General features: G+C 40.3%; 1 protein-coding gene across 2 annotated transcripts in view; it reads left to right on the top strand.

The window, feature by feature from the left end:
• The window catches only part of arid1ab (AT-rich interactive domain 1Ab), a 110,737-nt gene that overhangs the window by 65,352 nt on the left and 22,383 nt on the right, over positions 1 to 23,002 (top strand). For both annotated transcript variants that reach the window (XM_057827845.1, XM_057827844.1), the window contains 8 exons: positions 10,936 to 11,176; positions 11,593 to 11,682; positions 11,794 to 11,964; positions 15,579 to 15,867; positions 16,313 to 16,455; positions 19,584 to 19,681; positions 19,758 to 19,967; positions 20,049 to 20,253. In XM_057827845.1, the coding sequence (XP_057683828.1) occupies positions 10,936 to 11,176; positions 11,593 to 11,682; positions 11,794 to 11,964; positions 15,579 to 15,867; positions 16,313 to 16,455; positions 19,584 to 19,681; positions 19,758 to 19,967; positions 20,049 to 20,253 (1,447 nt within the window). The remainder of the gene's footprint in view (positions 1 to 10,935; positions 11,177 to 11,592; positions 11,683 to 11,793; positions 11,965 to 15,578; positions 15,868 to 16,312; positions 16,456 to 19,583; positions 19,682 to 19,757; positions 19,968 to 20,048; positions 20,254 to 23,002) is intronic.

The raw sequence follows: 23,002 nt of genomic DNA, 5'->3' as shown, positions 1-23,002 counted from the left end.
CCCTTATGGTTGTGCTCAGCCCTGCAAAACCTCGTGCCCGGGTGGAATCGGGCCTCTACTGAAGCTCTGGCCGCCCGGGAAGGTCCGGGTTTTCATCCCAAGTATGTTGAGGTGTTGTCGTTTGCACAGCAGAGGTGATTCGTCTTATGTCTTGAGCGACAGACACTCAGGCATTGCTATCCTCTTGATATCGGGTCATTCGCGGCTGTTAAAGACTGGAATATGTAGGAAAATAGTTGTGTGGAATGTTAATTGCAGTCTCGGAGTGTGTGACAAACAGACAAATGTGTGAAGAGTTAGACCGAGGTTCACTGGTTTTGTCCACCCTGGTTGCAAAGACTCGGCCGAGTGTGTGATTGAATAAGTGGCGCCTTTTGATGTGTCTCCCCTTCCAATGACGGGACTCCTCCAGGCTTCTTCTTCGTCTCCTTTTGTAGTAGCTTGACTGCGCAGTGACCCTGGCAAGCACGCAGGGAGGCCCGGGAGTGAGCGACAAGACAGAGATGGCAGCAGCCAACGGGGGGAGGGGGAGCCGAGGGGCCGCGTCGGCCCTAATGTGTCAAGCACGTGGATCGCTGTAACCATAGCAGCCGTGGAGATGCAAGCCCTACCCCTCTCTCTCTTATGTCGAGTTTAATTTTTTTAAGGGGGGTTGGGGGGGCACGTAGGTAGTAGACGGCGTGACTGACAGGTGAACTCTGACCAGGTCACGCCGGGCGTTTTAACGCCCGTTTTAGTTCCACGACTGGTTTGTGTCACACATTCCAGATATGTGTCATTATCTCAAGGCCGCTTACTCTCTGCTCCCACTCGCAGGCGCTTTAAAAAAAAAAAAGAAAAGAAAAAAGGAGAGAGAGTGGCTGGCTTGGCAGACTAATGGCTGTGGTCGGGCTTGACTGACTCAGTGAAGTAATCTGCAAATGGAATACATTAAGACAGGCGGAGGAAAGCGCGCATGACTCAGGAGATGTGGAGTACACGGGAATTGGCCTGAGTCCATACAAGGATAATTGCATTTATCACTCCAAAAAAAGTCCTTACAGTAGAATTATTTTCTCCCCCTGTTAATTTTCTCTTTCTACATAAAAATTCACATCCCTCTCTTGCTTCAACCATCACGAGCAACCGGGTAGGTTGTTGCCGTTGTGAGGTTCTATGTAAGGCAGAGCTGGGAAGGACAAAATGGCTGCCACAGAGTGAAGCTCTGTAGGAAAGAGCTGCGGATTTCTCCATTCTGCACCGTCTTTTCTGCGCAGTACCGAACAAATAGCTTTTAGTTGTCTTTGTGTATTTTTTGAGGGGTCATAATATCATTGTCAGAGCGTCTTAACTTGCTTTCCCTCAACTCCACCACCTCCACTTCACTCTGATCTTCACCACTCTCCGTCCTTTCCCTCCTAATTAAGACTGTTGAATATCACAGCCATGGCAGCATTGCTATCACTGCCAATAAACCCCCCTCTCACCACCACTACCGCACCGTTCCCTCCTCTGCTCCTCGTTGTCCGGGCCTGTGCAGTCAGCAGAACAGGCCGCTGTGTGTGCGTGCGTGCAGTATTGAGCCGGGAAAAATCGATGGCTGCAGAGTGGGAGTGTGGAAAAGAACGCTTGTGTGTTCCAGTGTGGGTTGGTGTGTACTATGCCTTTACCGATTGAGGCTCCGGGGCTGTCATTTAGGCCTGGTACACACTCAAGGATTTTTCAAATCTTAAAAGATTATCTGCTACAGACCCTGCGCATGAAAAAAAAATCCGGAATTAAACATTTTTTGTTGTATTGTGTATGTGGAAGGCTCTGATAATCACTGTCTTTGTGCCAGAAATTTGTCAAAATTCCATCCTGTTATTTTCTTGCAAATGTTCATGTCTGTTGCAAGGTTTTCAGAAAACTTGCAAATGTTTTTGGAAAAATGAATAAAATTAAAAATCTTAGGTTGACAGGAATTTTGAAATTAAGACTATTACAAACCAGTTATGAATACTAGTAGGAGTGGGAAACTCTTGGTACCTCACAATACGATACGATTTGCGATACAAAGCTCACAATAACGATGATCTGACGATACAGTGTTACAACGATTATCCATACATTGGTCAGTAAATCATTCTAGGATATTCTACAAACAAATCTGCTGTGAATTGGAATGAGTTTATCACAAGTAGACGTCCAATCCATTTGAAGTGGGAGGGTGACAGCGAATGAACATTCGTTCATTCGCTGCCAACCCTCCCACTTCAAACGGACTGAACGTCTATGGCCGTCAGTGGCAGCCAATGCCAGGCAATGAGGTAATTTTGGGCTATTTAAGGTCATTTTCCTGTTGATTTTCAGTTACTTGCTGTTGATTTTTGGGTATTTTACGGGTCACTTCCTGTTTATTTTGAGTTACAGAACAGGAGGTGACCTGGGAATCACCCAAATGAATAGGCAGTGACTCAAACTCAACAGGAAATTACCTGTAAATGCCCTGAAAATCGGACAGAATGACTGTGAGTGCTCTGGTTTCTGATGAACGAACGTTCCCAGTCTAAATGGATTCAGCGTCATGCACTGTCAGTGCAGCCTTAGAGTTAACTGAGACACTATTATGGTGGAAGATTTTGGTAGCAACTTGTTGGTTCCTTTTTATTTTATTTTATTTTAGACATTGACACATTTTTAAAACTATATCTCGATTCTTGGCAGGAGCATATCGATAACCTTTTGTGATACAAAGTATTACGATATATCACCATTTCGATATTTTGTCACACCCCTAAATACTAGTATACTTAAATGTAGAGTCTTACAAAAATGCAGAGTCTTTTAATACAGTTTTAATAAGCAAACAAAAAAAATCTATGCAATGGTGTACTGCAAGCAACACGTCACTTTTCTCAATATTCATGACGTTAGCAATTGTTGCTAGCACCAATTCTGTCGGAAAATCATGTCCCTGGTGCCAAATTCATTGGCAAAGATGTGAAAGAACATACAAATTTTCAGTTAAAGAGATGGCTTGAGTGTCGAGGGCTGAAAAAGACGGGAAAAAGAGAACACCGACCTAATCCAGAGGTAGCTTTTTTATCTACACCTTTTTCTTGTGTGCATTGCCTTACACCACTGACAATGACATTCTCCTATTTCAACAATCTATCCTTTACCACCATATGCCCTGTCTTTCTTATATATTATATCCTCTGGTTGTCTTACGTCACTGACCGTTCTTGGGGGCAATGTACATTGCTATTTTTGTGTAGCGTTCGCAACTGCTACTCAGTGACAGCCAACGAACACTTTAAATTTTTTCATTAATAACAAATTTTAATTCTATAATTTATTTAAACGTCCCCCTTACTAAAGTTTTTTTTTTTACAACAGAAAAGGTAACAATAGTGGCAGTCAGATAGAAATTTTATTTTTGTATTTTTTTTTTCAGGTCATTCATTGTCAGACAGAAGCAGCACGGCAAAATGTCACGCTAAAAAAATAAGTAAAATCTCAAAATGGCTTACCTCTTCCTCCTCTGTAGGACCATGGCCCCCAACAAAATGCTTACTGCATATGACATGTGAATAGCTTCACCTTGCTGGCGTTAAACTGGTCTTTTGGACCTCCGCGCAAGTTGACCCATTCTTCACATTTTTTCCTTTTTGGTTTCGGGAAACGTATGAAGAAAACATCCTTCATATGTAGAAACGACTCTAGACATTACCACAAGTTCCATAGCAGCAGTGTTAACTCGGCATGTTCGTTTTTGAAAGATTAACGGAGAAAACAAGCAGAAATAACATGGATTGTATGCGAGGGCGTGTCTGTAATGGCCCACTTCCTAGTTACGATGGCGACGTCACGGTCTAAAAATAGCATTCGTGCGGTACACTATTCAGTGCAATGGTAGAGAGCTGGGACCAGTTTGTGCAGACATATAGAACATAAGGTGTCGCCATTGCCCTTTCAAACATCTCACAAGGAGTGGTTGACATGCAGTCAAAATATCTATACTTATTATAGTCAATGTTTTAGCCTGGTAGGAGGGGCAAGAAAGGCCTGATGGCCCACTAGGCTTATAAATCAATCTGGGAAATAGATTGGAATAGATATGACACTTGCGTGCCAAAAATTACAACAATAAAACTAAGGAAAAAATCGACAATCTTGTTAATGTTATTTCATAAAGTAACTCATCAGCTGCCATTGGCGGCGATGGACGTGTAATCCATTTGGACTGGTAACGAATGATTGCTGCCGACCCTCCCAGTAAATGGATTTGACGTCTATCACCGTCAATGGCATTAGATGCAAATCATCCCAATTTAAAAAAAAAATGACTTAAAAAGCAAATGGTAATCATTTACTGTTTGACATTGTGAAATTTTCACTTAGTGGAACAGACAAGACTGGTGAAACTAGAAAGAAGGAAATAATTGGATGTCCTTGAGTAACTAGCAAGTAATGGAAAAGACACTACCGATGAAGCTCATTTGTTGATGGCTATTCCCTTGAAAAAAATGTCAGTTGTAACTAGTAGAACTTCTTTGTTTTCTGGAATGAGTAGATATTGTTTATCGTTGTGCTCCCCAAAACATGTCATTGATTGCATTACCTTTGTGAGCCTGTTCATTGTTGTTTAAAAGGAATGAAACAAAAGAGATCAGTTGCTTTTTCTTAGTGGAATCAATCCATCAATAAACTCATTGGCTGCCATTGAAAGCAATCGAAAATAATAAAAAAAACAAGTAATGGATCTCATCTTTTGTTCCCTAAAAACATGGAAAGTTCTTGATTCCTTTTGTAAATTTATCAGCTAATGAAAGCATGCCAAGTCAAGCTTTTGTTTTTAGTGTTTATTGGGTTGCGTCGCTAGTAGAGTTTGTTGGTTGTTGTCCTCCGCAAACTTCTCATCAAAGCGTCTTTTTTGTTGAAAATGGCAGCAAACAAAAGAGACGTGACTAGACGAATTTACAATAGAGTGAGATCAGCTGCTTTTCCTTAGTGAATTTAGCTTGGTAAACAGAGCTCATTTGTTGTCGTCCTCCAAAAGCGTCAACTGATTTTCCTTCTTGGTAATGGCAGCTAATGAAACAGACATGACAAGCCAAATTTACAATGGAGATCATCTGCTTTTCCTTTGTGAAATTAGCATGCGACTGCTTTTTTTAGTTGGCCATGAACAGGGTTTCTTTGTGGAAAATGGAAGGTATACATATACATATTCATACACAGTGGTATGAAAAAGTATCTAAACCTTTTGGAATTTCTCACATTTATGCATAAAATCACCATCAAATGTGATCTGATCTTTGTCAAAATCACACAGATGAAGAAGCAGTGTCTGCTTTAACTAAAACCACCCAAACATTCATAGATTTTCACATTTTAATGAGGATAGTATGCAAACAATGACGGAAAGGGGAAAAATAAGTAAGTGAACAATCACATTTAGTATTTTGTGGCCCCCCTTTGGTACCAATAACTTCAGACGCTTTCTGTAGCTGCAGATCAGTCTGGTACATTGATCAGGACTAATCTTGGCCCATTCTTTACAAAACTGCTGTAGTTCTGTCAGATTCCTGGGATGTCTGGCATGAATCGCTGTCTTCAGGTCATGCTACAGCATCCCAATGGGGTTCAAGTCTGGACTTTGACTTGGCCACTCCTAAACGTGTATTTTGGTCTTCTGAAACCGTTCTGAAGTTGATTTACTTGTGTTTCGGATCTTTGTATTGTTGCAGCATACATCCTCTCTTTAGGTTCAACTGTCTGACACACGGCCTCAGGTTTTCCTGCAAAACATCCTGATAAACTTTTGAATTCATTCTTCTATTAATGATTGCAAGTTGTCCAGGCCCTGAGGTAGCAAAACAGCCCAAAATCATGATGCTCCCTTCACCATTCTTCACGGTGAGAATGATGTGTTGATGTTGGTGAGCAGTTCCATTTTTCCTCCACACATGACGTTGTGTGTTACTCCCAAACAATTCAACTTTGGTTTTATTGGTCCACAAAAAATTTTGCCCAAACTTCTGTGGAGTGTCCAAATGCCTTTTGTGAACATTAAACGAGCAACAATGGGTTTTTATAGACAGCAGTGGCTTCCTCCGTGGAGTCCTCCCATGAACACCATTCTTGGCCATTGTTTTACATGTAGTTAGTTGATAGAGATATTGGACTGTGACAGTGATTTCTGTAAGTCTTTAGTAGACACTCTAGGGTTCTTTTTGACCCTTTTTTAAGTATTCTGCGCTGAACTCTTGGCGTCATCTTTGGAGGACGGGGGGGAGAGAAACAACAGTGCCATTCTCTCCATTTGTAGACAACTTCTCTGACTGTCGATTGATGAACATCCAGACTTTTAGAGATGGTTTTGTATCCTTTCCCAGCTTAATACAAATCAACAATCCTTGATCGCTGGTCTTCAGACAGCTCTTTTGACCGAGCTATGATGAGCACAAGACAATGCTTCTCATCATGACAATTCTTACCAGGTGTGTGTTTTATCAGTGAAGCAGACTCTGTATTTTCATCTGTGTGATTTTGACAAAGATCAGATCACATTTGATGGTGGTTTTATGCAGAAATGTGAGAAATTTCCAAAGGTTCAGATACTTTTTCATACTACTGTATATAGGGAACAAGAATAGTCAGTGATTGTTGCTTTAATTTAGTTTAAGATCAGCTGGTTGTCATTACTTAAATTGGCATATAACAGAGCCGCTATGTTGGAAAATGGCAACTATGATAGAAGACATGACAAATCAAACATGTTTTTGACTCCAGTTCGAACTCTGCCTTTTCTCTGCTGTCGTCCGATTGAAGTGTGTCAACTATTTGCAACGACCCCCCTATCATCTGATCCGTCTCCCCTTTGCCCCTCAAGAGACGGCGACACGAATTGACCCTTGACTTTTTTCACCCTGGGGGTCTCGGGCGGGCTGATCAATGGAGTTGGATGTCGGGGTGTTTTTTTGGTAACAATGAGAAGACTCTTTTGAGACTGGCGGCTACCAAGGTGGTCATTGTGCTGGCCAGCAGACACATGACCAGTCTTGTGATGTCTCAGTAGACTATGGGTGAGTGCTTGAAGGAGGGGGTGGCAGGGTTAAATGTCAGCTTGCAATAATAGTACCTACAACCTTGGTTGTTTAAGGCAGTGCTACTAAAACCGAGCCTTCCAAAAATTTCTTTTCAGTTTTGGGCCATTGGGCATATTTTGTGAATGTTGTTTTTGCAAGAATTTTGTCTTATCTTTTGAGAAAACCAATATTAACCACATTGAAAATAACAATTTGTCATCATGGCGTTTTAACTATTTTGCCCTTAACCCATTGGCTGTCTAAGACGAACCAGAGTTGCTTTAAATTTTTTTACATTGACCACACAGTAACTTTCACATATTACCGCTTACAACAGTCAAACTAGGGAAAGACCTCAACATCCTTCCGACTGTTATAAAACTTTAATGTTATTTCATAAATTAACTTATAGGGCATGTGACTATTTTTGCTAACTTTAAAAAAATAATAATAACCTACCCACCATAAAAACCTGGCGTCTACATATATGGGCATCATATTTTGGGTCACTTAGGCTACAATATTAACATTTGGTATTCAAGTTATCTACATGACCCAAAATGTGATGTCCACACATGTGGACACCAGGTCTCTATTATTATTATTATTATTATTATTATTATTAATTTATTTTTTTAAAACTATTATCATTTTTATTATTTGGGCTGCTGCTATCGATTATATTAGTGGTCGATTAATGAATGAACTGGTTAGTTCGCATCATCGAGTAATCGGATAAGGAAATTTAAAAAATTAAAATAACTGAGCTGAGCCTCAAACGGTATGAAAAATAAATCAATGACTATGTAAGTACAACAAAAGAACAGTTGGCTAACTTACACTGCAAAAGTATGCTAGTTTAAATGCTATAAAATGGCAACATTTTTTTTTTTTTTACAATGCTCTTTAAAAATGGTTCAAACGCATATTCCCACAAAAAACATATAAATATACCTTTCATACCCTTAAAAAAAAAAGCTTATATTGGTCTTAACAGGGTGCAGCTGGATTCAGCCATGTGAAATGTTTTCTGTCATATTCATTATCGCCAGTAGGGGGCAGTGTAGCCACCCAAATCAAAACTAAATGCAAACCCTTTAAAAACAAACCGTTACAACGCCACTTTAATTAAACTAATATTCAAAGCAGCAAAATTTAATTAGTCTTTTTTCTAATCTAATTTCTTGAGTTTAAATCGATCAATTGTTGGCGCGCTAATGATTATTATTAAAGATCCGATCGATCGGGTCCGATCACATCATTTTCAAAGTATCGGAATCTGCAAAAAAACATCAGACATGCCTCTTATATATGTATTTTTTAATTAAATCGTTTTATAATTGTATTTAACGTTACAGACAAAGTGTCTTACACTCATCCAGAGTCTTTAGTTTTGGCTTAAAGTAGGGCTATCAAATTTATTGCGTTAACGGCAGTAATGAATTTTTAAAAAATAAATCACGTTACGATATTTGACGCAATTAACGCATGCGCTGCACGACCCACTCACGCATTGTCACGTTCAATCTATAGTGGTGCCGTTTTACCTATATATAGAGCTAAAAAGCAGCGTAAAATGAGTAGAGTGGATTTTGGCAGTCTTTGGAGCCTTTTTTTAATTAGCTAAAGCCTTACAATCCCTCTCTCAACAATTAGAAATATCGTGGGAAGCAATGTGGGGAAGTAAGGTAGTAGTTGATCTTTTTCTTAACACCCTATGTTATTTCCCAACGCAGAGAAGATATATCAATTGGTGCCACTACACACAGTCATGGTTGCACTTCCCATCATACATTTGGGCAGAACAGTTAAATGGCTACAGTATCATTTACTGAAAGCTCAACAAATACACTAGATGGCAATATTTAGTCACAATGTACAAAGTCACATTTATCCTTTAAGAATTACAAGTCTTTCTATCCGTGGATCCCTCTCACAGAATGTTAATAATGTAAATGCCATCTTGAGGATTTATTGTAATAATAAACAAATACAGTACTTATGTACTGTATGTTGAATGTATATATTCTTCCGAGTTTTATTCACTTTTTTCTTTAAAAGCTGAGGGGGGCCCAGTGTCAGAGAATAAGAGGGTCAAGTTGGCCTGCTGAGAACTACTGGTTAAAGGAACATATTTGTAAATTCTCTAAATTTTACCATTTAAGCGTGTAATAATTCAGCCTGCTGTGCGTCATATGTTTCACCCGTGCAGGTCAGGGAGACCTTGGCTTGTTTAGGCAGTCTGGCTGGCGGGGGTGGGGGGTTTAATGACTGTATTGTGAAACGGCGTTCTCCTCCTGTCGCTCCCTCTGTGGTTCCTCCATCAGGTCACATCCCAAAAATAGCAACGGGCACCGTTTCAAGTGCAAAAACTGCCGGCTTCAGGGGCCGCAGCCAGCCTTGCAAGTGTGTGAAATTTCTATGGGAATTGTTGGCGAGCGTCCAGCCAATGCTTTTCCCTCCTCCCCCTTCCCCTCCCGCCCCGCTTCCTCCGACGTGACTGGCAGATGAGCTTGCATTTCTGAGAAAGCACATGGGCTCCACGTGAGTGGTCGGCGTGTAAACATTAACCTTCACACAGGCGTCTTTGTCGCTCGCCTATTTTTTGGGCTTGGAAGACATAAAAACGTGGAGCGACTACCCTAGCCCTAGATGTCGAAAAGGATTTGATCATACACAACCACCATTTTCAAACTAATATAACAATATTGCCTTTAAAGGCAAATGGTTTACAGATTATTTATTTTAAAAGGAAGTCCACATACAGTACACATCCGAGTCGCTTTTTCCAAAATACAAAGCTCTTCTCTGTCTAAATGTATCCATTCAACTAGGGGTGTGACAAAATATCGAAATGGTGATATATCGTGATACTTCGTATCCCAAAAGGTTATTGATATGCTCCTGCCAAGAATGGAGATATCGTTTTTAAAAGGTGTCAATGTCTTTAAAAAAATAAAATAAAAAGGAACCAACAAGTTGCTACCAAAATCTTCCACAATAATAGTGTCTCAGTTAACTCAAAGGCTGCATTGATGATGCTCGACGCTTAATCCATTTAGACTGGGAACATTCGTTTATTCAAAACCAGAGCATTCAGTCATTCTGTCCGATTTTCAGGGTATTTACAGGTCGCTTGCTGTTCATTTTAGGTCATTTACAGGTCATTTCCTGTTGAGTTTGAGTCACTGCCTATTCATTTGGGTGATTCCCAGGTCACTTCATGTTCTGTAACTCAAAATAAACAGGAAGTGACCCATAAAATACCCCAAAATCAACAGGAAGTAACCGAAAATCAACAGGTAAATGACCTTAAATGGTTCAAAATTACCTCATTGCCAAGCACTGGCTGCCACTGACGGCCATAGACGTTCAATCCGTTTGAACTGGGAGGGTGGCAGCGAATGAACATTCGTTCATTCGCTGCCATCCCTCCCACTTGGACGTCTACTTGTGATAAACTCATTCCAATTCACAACAGAAGCTTGTTTTTTCTGTTTATTAATTGTTTGTAGAATATCCTAGAATGATTTCTTGACCAATAAATCGATAATCGTTGTATCGCCATATCGTCAGATCGTTATCGTGAGCTTTGTATCGCAAATCGTATCATGAGGTACCAAGAGGTTCCCACGCCTACATTCAAAATACTCTTAAAATATGTTACCGTTCAACATTTATTCTTACCTTTCTTGGAGCATCAGTTTTCATTTGCCCTTTTCTGTCAAAATGGATTGGATGTCTAGCACCGTCAATGGCAGCCAATGACTTTAATGAGTGCTCCGTTTATATCACAAAAACTGCAATTCCACTTATTCTGTTGCAGGGGGGAAACATTTACTTAAAATAAGTGTAAAAGCTTCCTCCATGTTTTTTCCAGGATCTGTCAGGCTCCATCGACGACCTTCCCACTGGCACGGAGGGCGCCCTGAGCCCAGGAGTCAGCACCTCGGGAGTGTCCAGCAGCCAGGGGGAGCAAAGCAACCCCGCCCAGTCGCCTTTCTCGCCACACACGTCGCCCCACCTGCCGGGCATTCGCGGGCCCTCGCCGTCACCCGTGGGCTCCCCCGCCAGCGTCACGCCCTCTCGCACCGGCCCTCTGTCCCCCGCCGCCGTGCCAGGTAAAATGAAATCTCAAAATATTTGGCTAAACACAACAAGACGACGACCGGATACAATTTTGAGCCGCCTGACAAAACGGCGTAAACAAAAACGACTATTGTCTAATTCCAAATGCATTTTCACTGAAGAGTTGACACAGCGTCAGATGTCGCATGAAGCAGGATATATTCTGGAGTCCACAAAGTGAACGCTGGCACACTCCAAAACATGAGCGATCTCATTTGTAATTCATGAAGCGACTCGCCAGATGGGAACATTAAGTCTCTATCTACTATCACAATGCTTGTAAACAATCCAAACAGCAGCCACCCTGTCACTGGCAGGGTTGCATTTGATTTCCTTTGATTCGGGAATTGCTGCTTATCATTATCATTTCATTTCTTTTGTTGTTTATGAAATTTGGGTGCGTTTACAGGAAATCAGATGCCTGCCCGGCCGCCCAGTGTCCAGTCAGACAGCATCATGCACTCTTCCATGAACCAGTCGGCCATGGGCCAAGACAGGGGTGAGTGCGGTTGGAAATCTTCATCTTATCTGGGTCATGGAAAGTAATGGAGCTCAGTGTTGATCTATCAATACATTTTAATGATGGAACGTTCCAATTCTTGCCTTCCAGTGTACATGCGTAACCCACAGATGCCTCCTTACGGGTCCCCGGGACAACCTGGCTCTGCCTTATCTCCACGCCAGTCTTCGGGGGGTCAGATGCACAGTGGAATGGGACCCTACCCCCAGAACAACTCTATGGGAAACTACGGCCCTCAAGGGGGGCAGTATGGCCCTCAAGGTGAAGCCACACTACAAGAAGCACAGTTCTAGTCGCGTGATATCTACTGGAATCCCCCTGAAGAATATGACCGACCGATTATGCAGATAACCCCATTTCCATTTTCCTGCCACTTTCCTTTATACGGATTAAATTATTACTTGCCTTTGAAGTCGGGAAGGCAACTTCTGTGAGCTTTGAAGAAGTTTTCCTCGTGAGTTATTAGCAATAGGGTGCAATAAGTCTTCGCTTGTCATAACAGGCAGTGTCGTGGTAAATTTAGAACTGGACCGCAGAGACTGATCAGATCTAGTCTGAAGAAGCTAAACTCAGAGAGAGTTCCATTCACTTAAAATTTAACTGTGAAGACTGTCATTTTTGCAATGGTGTAACTTTATACTGAATATTGGGGGGGTTAAGATCCTTTAAATATTTATTAATATGCAACTACCATTATTTTTGCATTATAAGCCGTCACCCACCAAATTTGACACAAAAAGGCATTTGTTCATAGAGTGTCTGTCATAAGACCAAATGAAACACCATGAAGCTTTGAATCAATTGGCTGCAAAACTTTAAGATGCTTTATTTGGCCATAACTGCTCCCTTGGGGAGATGGTCAACTTCTGCTGCCAATACTGTTATTGTCCAACATGCCTCCTAGCATGCATTGCAGCGCTACAGATGTAAATAACAATCAAAATTCATGTTCAGTGGTAATTTTTTCTTCAGTTACTGTTCGTTCCAGTTTTTTCATTAATTGCTAGTTATGGTATTTGGTAAGGGTGTAACGGTACATGTATTTGTATTGAACCGTTTCGGTACGTGGTGCTTGGTTTGGAATGGTGGCGTACTGAACGAGTTTCTGACGTAATGAAACCCTTACTTTTCGAGGCTGTGAGTCGATCGGGTTAGTTTCTTTGTGTAGATTATATTTACTCCGTCTTCTCTACTATAATGAGGACCAACACGGTAGGACAGTATAACCCAGAAACGTCAGCAGCGTGACAACGTGGCGTTAAAGTCAATCAGCCAATGCACACCAGTCGCAGTGCGGCCGCATGTTAGACGCGTCCCAGAAGCGGTCAACACGACACATGCGAAAAGAAGGGCAGAGTTTATTATTTGACACGAGGCGCGACCCTCCTGCGTCAATACTACTACCGGTAGCTAGGATCTGGCAGACGGGAAGTCACTCGTGTAAAAATACGGTGGATCCGGTCAATTTTCAAACTAATATACAATCGTAACCCACTTTTTGAGTCCATCAGATCTCTTGAGTGGTAGATCGGGGCACAGTTGACTTGACTTTGTTGATTTACTGCTGTCTTCTCTGCTATAATAATAACCAACACGGCGCCATGTTCAATACAAAACCCTCCTAGCACAACCAAACAAATAGGAACTAATATTCATATAGGAACCAAAGTTATACAACATAAAATATACAATACTGTATAAATGAATACTACGTCACATTTGTAAAATATAAACACATAATAAAATAAATAACAGCCCATTTAAATAAAATGAAATGAGCTAAAACACCTGTAATTAAATAATAAGAATTATACACAGATCCTGCTTACACAATTAAATCTATTAATTTCTGTGTGGTGCTTTAACTTGAGAAAATCCACCAATAAAGCCTTTGAAAACCGTTCATAAGAAAAAAAAATGATTCATTGAGGCATTTCATTTGTAAAATACATGTTAAAATCTTTGTCATTGGGATTGCTTTTCTCTTTAGCACAGGACTTCTTTTTTCTTCTTTCTTTCAGAAAGACAGCTGACCAATACGCGGGGTCTGAAAGGCAAATTGTTATTGGATTATCTTTAAATACCTCCTACTTTTTGAGCAGAATTTTAGCTTTGTATAGGCTAATCTTCCTATTGTTGAAAGCACAAAAGTGTGTAATAAACAACTAACACATTTATATTTTGCATTTTGTTTTCTTACTGTACCGAAAATGAACCGAACCGTGACCTCAAAACCGAGGTACGTACCGAACCGAGATTTTTGTGTACCATTACACCCCTAGTACAGTGGTACCTCTACATACGATCACTTCGACACACGATCTTTTCGACATCCGACGTAAAATTTGAGCCGCCATTTGTTTCTACATCCGACGAGTTGCTCGAAATACGACGACATGACAGCACTGCAAACGAACGCACGGTGGATTTTCTTGTGTGAGAAATCAACACAGTTTTCAAAAAAAGTTGATACAGTTGGAGAAACAAGGAAAAAAGTGATGCTTACCTTTGAAATGAAGATGCAAGTTATAGAAAAATATGAGCTTGGGGTGCGTGTCCCTGACCTGGCTCAACAATACAGCTCCGTGGTCCTCTTCCGACCACCGTTCGCCACTATTTATAAGTTAAGGTGAAAATTATCATTGTGGTAACATTGCCAAGGAAATCGCCAGCTTCGTCACGTTTTTATCATTTATTTAAGAACTTATCCAACACAAAACGCCCATTAAGCAGTTGACTGCTCTCAAGAAAACGAAAGTATTATCTCTACCGCACCGACCTATCTCACTTCGCGGTGCGTTCAGGGACAGTAAAAAGCCTGAACTGGCTCAACAATACAGCTCCGTGGTCCTCTTCCGACCACCGTTCGCCACTATTTATAAGTTAAGGTGAAAATTATCATTGTGGTAACATTGCCAAGGAAATCGCCAGCTTCGTCACGTTTTTATCATTAATTTAAGAACTTATCCAACACAAAACGCCCATTGTCTTAAGCAGTTGACTGCTCTCAAGAAAACGAAAGTATTATCTCTACCGCACCGACCTATCTCACTTCGCGGTGCGTTCAGGGACAGTAAAAAGTGTCCGCCATATTAGAATCCGATTCGTCACATTATTTACAGGAATAATTATTAATTATTCTTCTTATTATTATATTATTCTGAATTATTTATTTATAGCTTATTTGTTTTTCTATGTTTAATTGCCATTTGTAACAGTGCCAGCAGTATTTATTAAGAATTTAGTATATGTTTTTAGGCTTTGGAACGAATTAATGGAATTATAATGTATTCCTATGGGAAAATCCTGCTCGACATACGACCATTTCGACTTACAAACAAGGTCCTGGAACGAATTAAATTCGTATGTAGAGGTACCACTGTATTTGGTAACACTTTATTGGACTGTGGCGCCTAAAGACTTTCATTAGGCAATCATAATTATGACATGACACTGTCATGAGAATTAATGAATGCTTATGACAGATGTCATTTGGTGCTATCCGGCAAATGATCTCACTTTTGAATGGATGTGAAAGATCCGAGCTTGACATAAATGGCTTTAGTGACATAATTTGCCAGATGACACTTAATGACATCTGTCATAAGCAATCAGTAATGCCCATCATAGTGTCATGTCATAATTATGACAGTCTTATGACACCGCTTTCAAATAAAGTGTTACCTATTAACCCAAATAAATCAACAAATAAGCCGCAGGATACAAAATGGAGCAAAAAAGTAGCGGCTTGTAGTCCGAAAATTACGTTAATTTGCTGCCAAATAGCTTTTAAAATTATTAAAGTAAATCACATTTTTAATCATGACTTAAATTGAATGAAACTAAAGATTAACATTTACAATTTCTACTTCCAGGTTATCCCAGGCCGCCCGGCTACTCAGGGATGCCCAATGCCAATTACCCCAGCGGTCCTGGCATGGGTGGCTCCATGAACCCCAGCGGACCACCCTACGGAAATATGCCGCCCGGTGGCAGGGTGGGCCCCGGGCAGATGGGCGCAAGGCCCTACGGTCCTGGAATGGGCTCCAACATGGGCAACATGCCTCCTCAGGTGGTATCTGGGATGTGCCCACCTCCAGGAATGAACAGGAAAGACGGCGGGCCCTCCATGCACCACGGACCATCCAACTCCATACACAACAGGTGGGCGCAGAGCAACAAGGCAAAACGTGACTCATTGTGTTCGGAGCGCAAATCTTTCAGTAGAATATGACTGTGCATGTGTACGCTTTCGTTCCTGTGTGACCATGAAAAATGATCAGCTTTTCCCACGTGCTGTGTTTAGTTCGAGTACATGGCAGCAGACCAAGTACTTACTGAAAGAGAAAGGGAGGGAGTTAGCGAGAGACATACAGAGAGAGCGGATCAGTGAAACACGTCCTTCCCAAGCGAGGATGCCAGATCAGCCTCCAGACATTCAGTCAACATGATTTTGGCAAATGCAGGAGTCAGTCGATGTAAAAACCGTGCTCAATTTTTTTCACAATGATGGAACAAAAGAAGAGTTGTTACAAAGTAGAATTATGACTGTCATCAGAAAATATGTTACAAGATATGTTTTGTTAAACTATAACCGCCTTTCCAACAGACCACCTGGCTACCCCATGTCTCAAAGCATGATGGGTTCAGCTTCTCCGTATGGCCCGGGCATGAACAGCATGCATGGTATGATGAACCAGGGAGGTCCAGGTCCTTATCCCATGGGGCCAAACATGGGCAACAACACCCCCGGTGAGTACATAACACATAGCTTTGTTTCCAAACTTAAAACTGAGTCAAGGCACACAACCACAAAAAGTAGATTTTCAGTTTTGTTTTGTTTGTTTTTTTTAAGTTGATTTACCTTGATGTGTATAGTTGAAAAGAAAGGGGGCGTCTACAGATAAATTGTTAATCTAGTGCAGGGGTGTCAAACTCATCTTTGTCACAGGCCACACCATAGTTATGGTATCCTTTAGAAGGCCATTGTGTCTGTCAACCAGTGCTGCAGCGATGAATTGACAACTAATTGATTATCAAATTGAATTGACAACTGTTTTGATGGTCGATTCATTGTTTGGAGACTTGATGTTAGAGTTATCTTTTTTTTCTTTTCTTTCTTTTTTTTTTTAAAAGGCATATATTTTACTTATATTATTCATTTTTGTTTTCTTATTTACATTCATAACATAATTGATAAGGAGTAAACAGTAAATGTTCTTTTTTTAAAGGGATCCACGGATAAAAAGTCTTGTAGTTCTTAAAAGATAAAGGTTAATATGAGCTAAAAAATGTTGATATTGAAATCCCTCTTGATGTTTTCGATTTTATTCAATTTGTAAAATTAGTTTAACTCGTAGGTCGCCATTGTTGTTGACGTTGCTGGGCGGTGACGTCACATGGTTATGCAGCCGGGCTTCCAGGGTATGACTCTAGCGACATAAACATATCATCTGTTCAACCTTTTCAATTTGAACCTGAGAGGAACATTAGTGAGCAAAAACGAGCAGCAAAAGCAAAATTAACAGGAAAGACAGGATTAGACGAGACAAGAGTAGGAAAAAAGTGTTCTGCCTAGATGTGCTACACCAGCAAAACGTCTACAAGAGGTGAATTTCACACCCAAAATACCACCGGGCGCTTTCAGCTTATTTTGTTTCGATGCATACAGACAGAACATATTAAAAGATGCCTTAAGAAAATACTTCAACGTAGTAATATCAAATAAGGGTGGTTTAAATATACTTCGTGATTAATGTTGTCATCAGATCAACAGTCTGCTTTAAAGCTACCACAAGAAAACACGAGACTTAAAAGTATGAGAGGGAAACACATGCAAAAAGTATTTTGAGGCAATGAAAAGCTAATAAAAGACTCAATATAAACACAAATAGTAAGTACTCGCTGCTTTTAACCGATGAGCGAATGTGTTGGTTGCTCGTCTAGTGACAGTGACAATCTACTGTATGTCATCACCCCGAGCCTCCATTGCCGCATAAAACATGGCGTCCTCTGTAGGTCAAAACACGTACTAAATGTTATAGATATCAATCAACGGCAATATTTTATGTGTTTCAAATAACATGTTTTAGTAAAAGAGAGCAATTGTGGCTTATTAGAGCTTAAGTCTTTAAGTCTGATGTTCCCTTTAAAGTACATTTATTTGTTGTTGTTTACATTTTTATATAAAAACTAGCTACAGTATGGCCTGCCGTTGCTTGGGTTTGTGTAACGGGAATGCAATCCAACTGAATGGCAGATGTACTTTCCTTAGAGATGCAGCTGTAAAGTAGTAATGGTAAAAGGACACCATAACGACGTTAATGCCTAATCGCTTTTTCATCACTGTACAGCAGGGGTCTACAAACCGGTCCTCGAGGGCCGCTGTGGGTCCGGGTTTTTGTTCATACCGATCAAGCACAGACCAATGTGGTTTCTACTAAAACAAGCAGAACCTGACTGCAATCAACTGATTACACTTATAAAACACCAGATTGGTGAAAAGGTGTAGTCTTGTTTTGTTGGAGTGAAATCCTGCACCCACTGCGACCCTATGTGGAATAGTTTGGAGACCACTGCTGTACAGTATGAATATCGAGACGAAATGAATGCCTTAGTAATATTCCAGAAAATGTTACGTTTTTTTTTTTTTTAATCCAGTTTTGTGTCATCACAGCACATTTAAATTTGTACATGAAACCGTAAAGTTTGAAAGCCAACTGCAAAATTGCAATCGCAAGAGGCGCGTCTTTTGCTCAAAAGACTGCGGTGTCACTTCCACAATCAGGGATGCTAATGTTTGGAGTTTCGAATTAATTTTCCACACTAAATGGAGGCCTACAGAGATCAAACCCTTCTAAGAACACTCGCAGACATTATAATACAAATGTGTACATTTTCAAGAAAATCAGTCAAGCCGTTTCAGATTCTATAAGGAACAGACACACATACACACTCACACACACACACACAAAATTCCATTTACTGTATACCGTAATTTTTTTACTGTAAGCTGCGACATTTTAATAAGTAACAATTTGTTTGACAGCGGCGTCATACGACGGTCATAAGACCGTCATAATTATGGCATGACACTATATTGGGCATTAACGAATGTTTATGTCATTAAGTGTCATCCGGCACATTATGTCACTAATCCATTTATGTCCAGCTTGGATCTTTTACATCCATTCAAAAGTGAGATAATTTACCCGATAACACTAAATGACATCTGTTGTGAGCATTCATAAATGCTCATGACCGTGTCATGTCATCATTTTTATTGTCTAATGAGTCTTATGGTTCCACTGTCAAATAAAGTGTTACCAAATCCCATAAATAGCAATTAATGAAACAACTGGAACAGTAACTGAAGAAATAATTAGCATAGAACATCAATTTTGATTGTTATTAACATCTATAGCGTTGAAATGCATGCTAGGAGGCATGTTGGACAACAACAGTGTTGACAGCAGGTGGCAACAGAGGTTGACTGTCTCCCCCAAGGGAGCAGTGATGACCAAAAGAACTTTCTTGAAGCAATGCAGCTTTGAGGTCAAGTGGTTCTAAGCTTCATGGTGCATCATTTGGTCTTATGACAGTCGTTTGATGCCGCTGTCAAATAAAGGTTTACCGTTTAATATCTTTTGGTGTTAATGTGCCATAATACAGTGACGACCACTGCGGCCTATAGTCCGATGCAGCTTATCTATGAAAAAATGCCATTTTTAGTGGCGAAGGAGCGCCTTATAGTGCGAACATTTTGGTATATAGGTTTATATGGGGAAAATAAATTTTCCATGGTAGTGTTTGGGAATCACTGGCATACTCGATTGTCTGCTTAGTTGCGATGGTAATCTTCTGTTTGTGTTCCATTTTAGGAATGCCTCCAAGTTCCGAGTTTGGCATGGACAAGATGAACCAGGCCCAGAAAATGAACAACAAAGTAGACGGGACTCCAAAAACCGAATCCAAAAAGGTTGGCATTCATCCTTACAGTTACTAAAGATTATATTACAATCAAAATAACAACAATATTCTGTGTCGCATGGTAGAAATCAAGTTCTTCTACCATCACCAACGAGAAGATCACTCGTCTCTACGAGCTTGGCCCGGAGCCCGAAAGGAAGATGTGGGTGGATCGCTACCTGGCCTTCGCTGAGGAGAAAGCCATGGGCATGAACAACCTCCCCGCTGTTGGACGCAAGCCTCTCGACTTGTTCCGACTCTACGTATCCGTCAAGGAGATCGGAGGCCTCACCCAGGTATGCCGGGAGTCCCTTTCCCAATTGCGGTTCGCGCGAAGCTTTCTTTGAACGCCTTCTTTCTGTCGGTTGCTCTTTCAGGTTAACAAGAACAAGAAATGGCGAGAGCTTGCCACCAATCTCAACGTGGGCACGTCGAGCAGCGCAGCCAGCTCCCTCAAGAAGCAATACATCCAGTGTTTGTACGCCTTCGAGTGCAAGATCGAGCGTGGCGAGGAGCCGCCCCCGGACTTTTTCAATACGGACACCAAAAAGAACCAGCCTAAGATCCAGCCACCCAGCCCTGGTTTGTATTATGTTATCTAAGAGTGGAAACCTCTCGGTACTTCACGATGGGATATAATTTGCGATACCAGGCTCACGATATGGCGATACAACGATTATCGATACATGGGTCAGGAAATCATTCTCGGATATTCTACAAAACAAAAAAGCAGAAAACCGAGCTATTTTCATCCTTCTGGTGTTAATTAAAATGAGTTTGTCACTAATAGATGTTCATTCGCTGCCATCCCTCCCACAGCAAACCCCAGTGGCGGCCAATGCCAGGCAATGAGTTCATTTTGGGGCATTTCACGTCATTTCATGTTGATTTGGGGGCATTTACGGGTCACTTCCTGTTTATTTTGGGTGTCTGAAAAGTAGCGCTGTAACGATTAATCGATTAACTTGAGTAATTCGATTAGAAAAAACGAATTAAATTTTGCTGCTTCGAGTATCCGTTAAAGTAGCATTTTGGTTTGTTTTGAAAGTGTTTTCCTTTAGTTTTATTGATATGTGTGGACACACTGCCCTCTAGTTGCAACAGTGAATATGACATAACTCATTTCATATGGCTGAATCCAGCTGCTCCCTGTTAAGACCAACATGAGCTAAGTTTTTGTTTGAGTTAATGTTTTTTTTTTTTTTTTTTTTAATGCATTCGTAATTTAGATTGTCGTTATATTTAGCTATTTTTTGTGGGAATTTGTGTTTGAACCATTTGTCAAGAGCATTGTTAAAAAAAACAAAAAAAAAACATTTTATAGCATTTAAACTAGCAGAGTTTTGCAATGTAAGTTAGCCGGTTGTTCTTTGGTTGTACTTAGATCTTTATTTATTATTTTTATACCGTTTGAGGCTCAGGTATTTTAATTTTTTATGTTCCTTCTAAGATTACTCGATTATTCGAAATAACTAGTTCATCGATTAATCGACTACTAAAATAATCGATTGCTGCAGCCCCACTGAAAAGGAAGTGACTCAATAATGTCCCCAAATAAATAGGAGGTGACTCAAAATCAACAGAATGTCACCTGAAAATGCCCACAAAAGACTGCTCTGGTTTCAGTGCCATTGAAGACACTAGACGGCCAACCCAGTCAAAATGAATTTGATGTCTAATGCGGCAGCCAGTGAGCTAACATAGACTCATACTAATGGAAGAATTTGGTAGCAACCTGTTTGTTCCTTTTTAAAACAGTGACACCTGTTTTAAATAATATTTTAGTTCTTGGCGGGAGCTAGGGCTGCAGCTATCGAATATTTTGGTAATCGAGTATTCGACTGAAAATTGTATCGATTAATCTGATCAAACATTTTTTTTTAGGTAAAGAGCAATTATACCATATTTTTCGGACACAAGTCGCACCTGAGTATAAGTCGCATAAGCCATAAAATGCCCAACGAAGAGAAAAAAAACATATAAGTCGCACCGGAGTATAAGTCAGATATGTCAGATATGTCATCTTGAAAGGCAATTTAATATAAAAATACAATAGAGAACAACATGCTGAATAAATGTACAGTGTACAGTGCATGAACAACGAAATGCGAATATACTGTCCTCACCAGGACGCTACGGCTTGGTCCTGGCTATACAGCGAACTCCCAAAAGACAATGCTGGACGTCCGTATAATTTGCTGAATCAATTTGGTCCTTGATAGCAAACAGGTTCGCGTCAACGTAAATAAATGATACCGGTAATTAGGTACTATTACAGCAATAACGTAAAAGGTTAGCATACTGTACGTTCGCTAGCATTAGCACATCGTTCAAACAACCACACAACTGGCTCTGAGTGTCCAATCGCGGGTGGAAAACACACAACAACAACAGAAAAGATGATACATGCAGGCGTTGCCTCTGTGGAGATATTTTAAAAGCATAAACAATGAACGTAGGTTTGCAGCAGTCTTTCTCTCTCGCTAACTCGCCCACTCACTCACTCAGAGCTACGTAGCTGTCTGTCTTCTTCTGGCGCTCTTCTTCACGTAAACAAGTGCGAGTGCGCCCCCACGTGGGCGTGAAAGCGCCACAAACTAAATGCATCCATTTCAATATAAAAAAAGTCAATAATACAATTGAACATACATTGCCAAAGGCAGAACTCGAACGTGGCCATAGCTCTTAAGAGTTATTCAGATAACTATAGCATAAGAACATGCTAACAAGTTTACAAAACCATCAGTGTCACTCCAAAACACCAAAATAACATGTGAAATTATATCATAATGTGTTAATAATTTCACACGTCGCTCCTGAGTATACCCCCCCAGCCAGAATATGAAAAAAAAAAACGTGACTTATAGTCCGAAAAATACAGTATATATATATACACACACACACACACACACACACACACGAGAAAACAAGACATTTCACCTAATATTGAACTATTTTCAGACAATCAGTCTTTATTTTCTATGTATATTGTTGAAAATAGCCAGCAATTGCATCTCAGATGTGAGTAGAAAAAAAAAAACCCAAATTCACTGCTTTTACTCAAAAAACTTCTAGATCTTATTAAAAAAATATATATATATATATTTCTTCTCACCTAAAAATGGCATTACGCTTGATAACACACATCACTTAAAAGTTAAGGTGTTTTTCCCCATGTGTTTCAATAGAATTTCCATTTGTGTCAAGCTATTTTTAAGTTCTAGTTAAGTTTTAAGTTAGTCTAAACTGTAAGTTCTGATAGGATTTTGAGTTTTTGCAGTTTTCAAGATAAATGTATGATACTTGCCGTATTGTAGCACATTAGGCACCA

This window comes from Corythoichthys intestinalis, chromosome 22, assembly GCF_030265065.1.
Source record: "Corythoichthys intestinalis isolate RoL2023-P3 chromosome 22, ASM3026506v1, whole genome shotgun sequence".
Taxonomy (NCBI): Eukaryota; Metazoa; Chordata; class Actinopteri; order Syngnathiformes; family Syngnathidae; genus Corythoichthys; species Corythoichthys intestinalis.
This window is presented reverse-complemented; position numbering and strand designations above follow the sequence as displayed.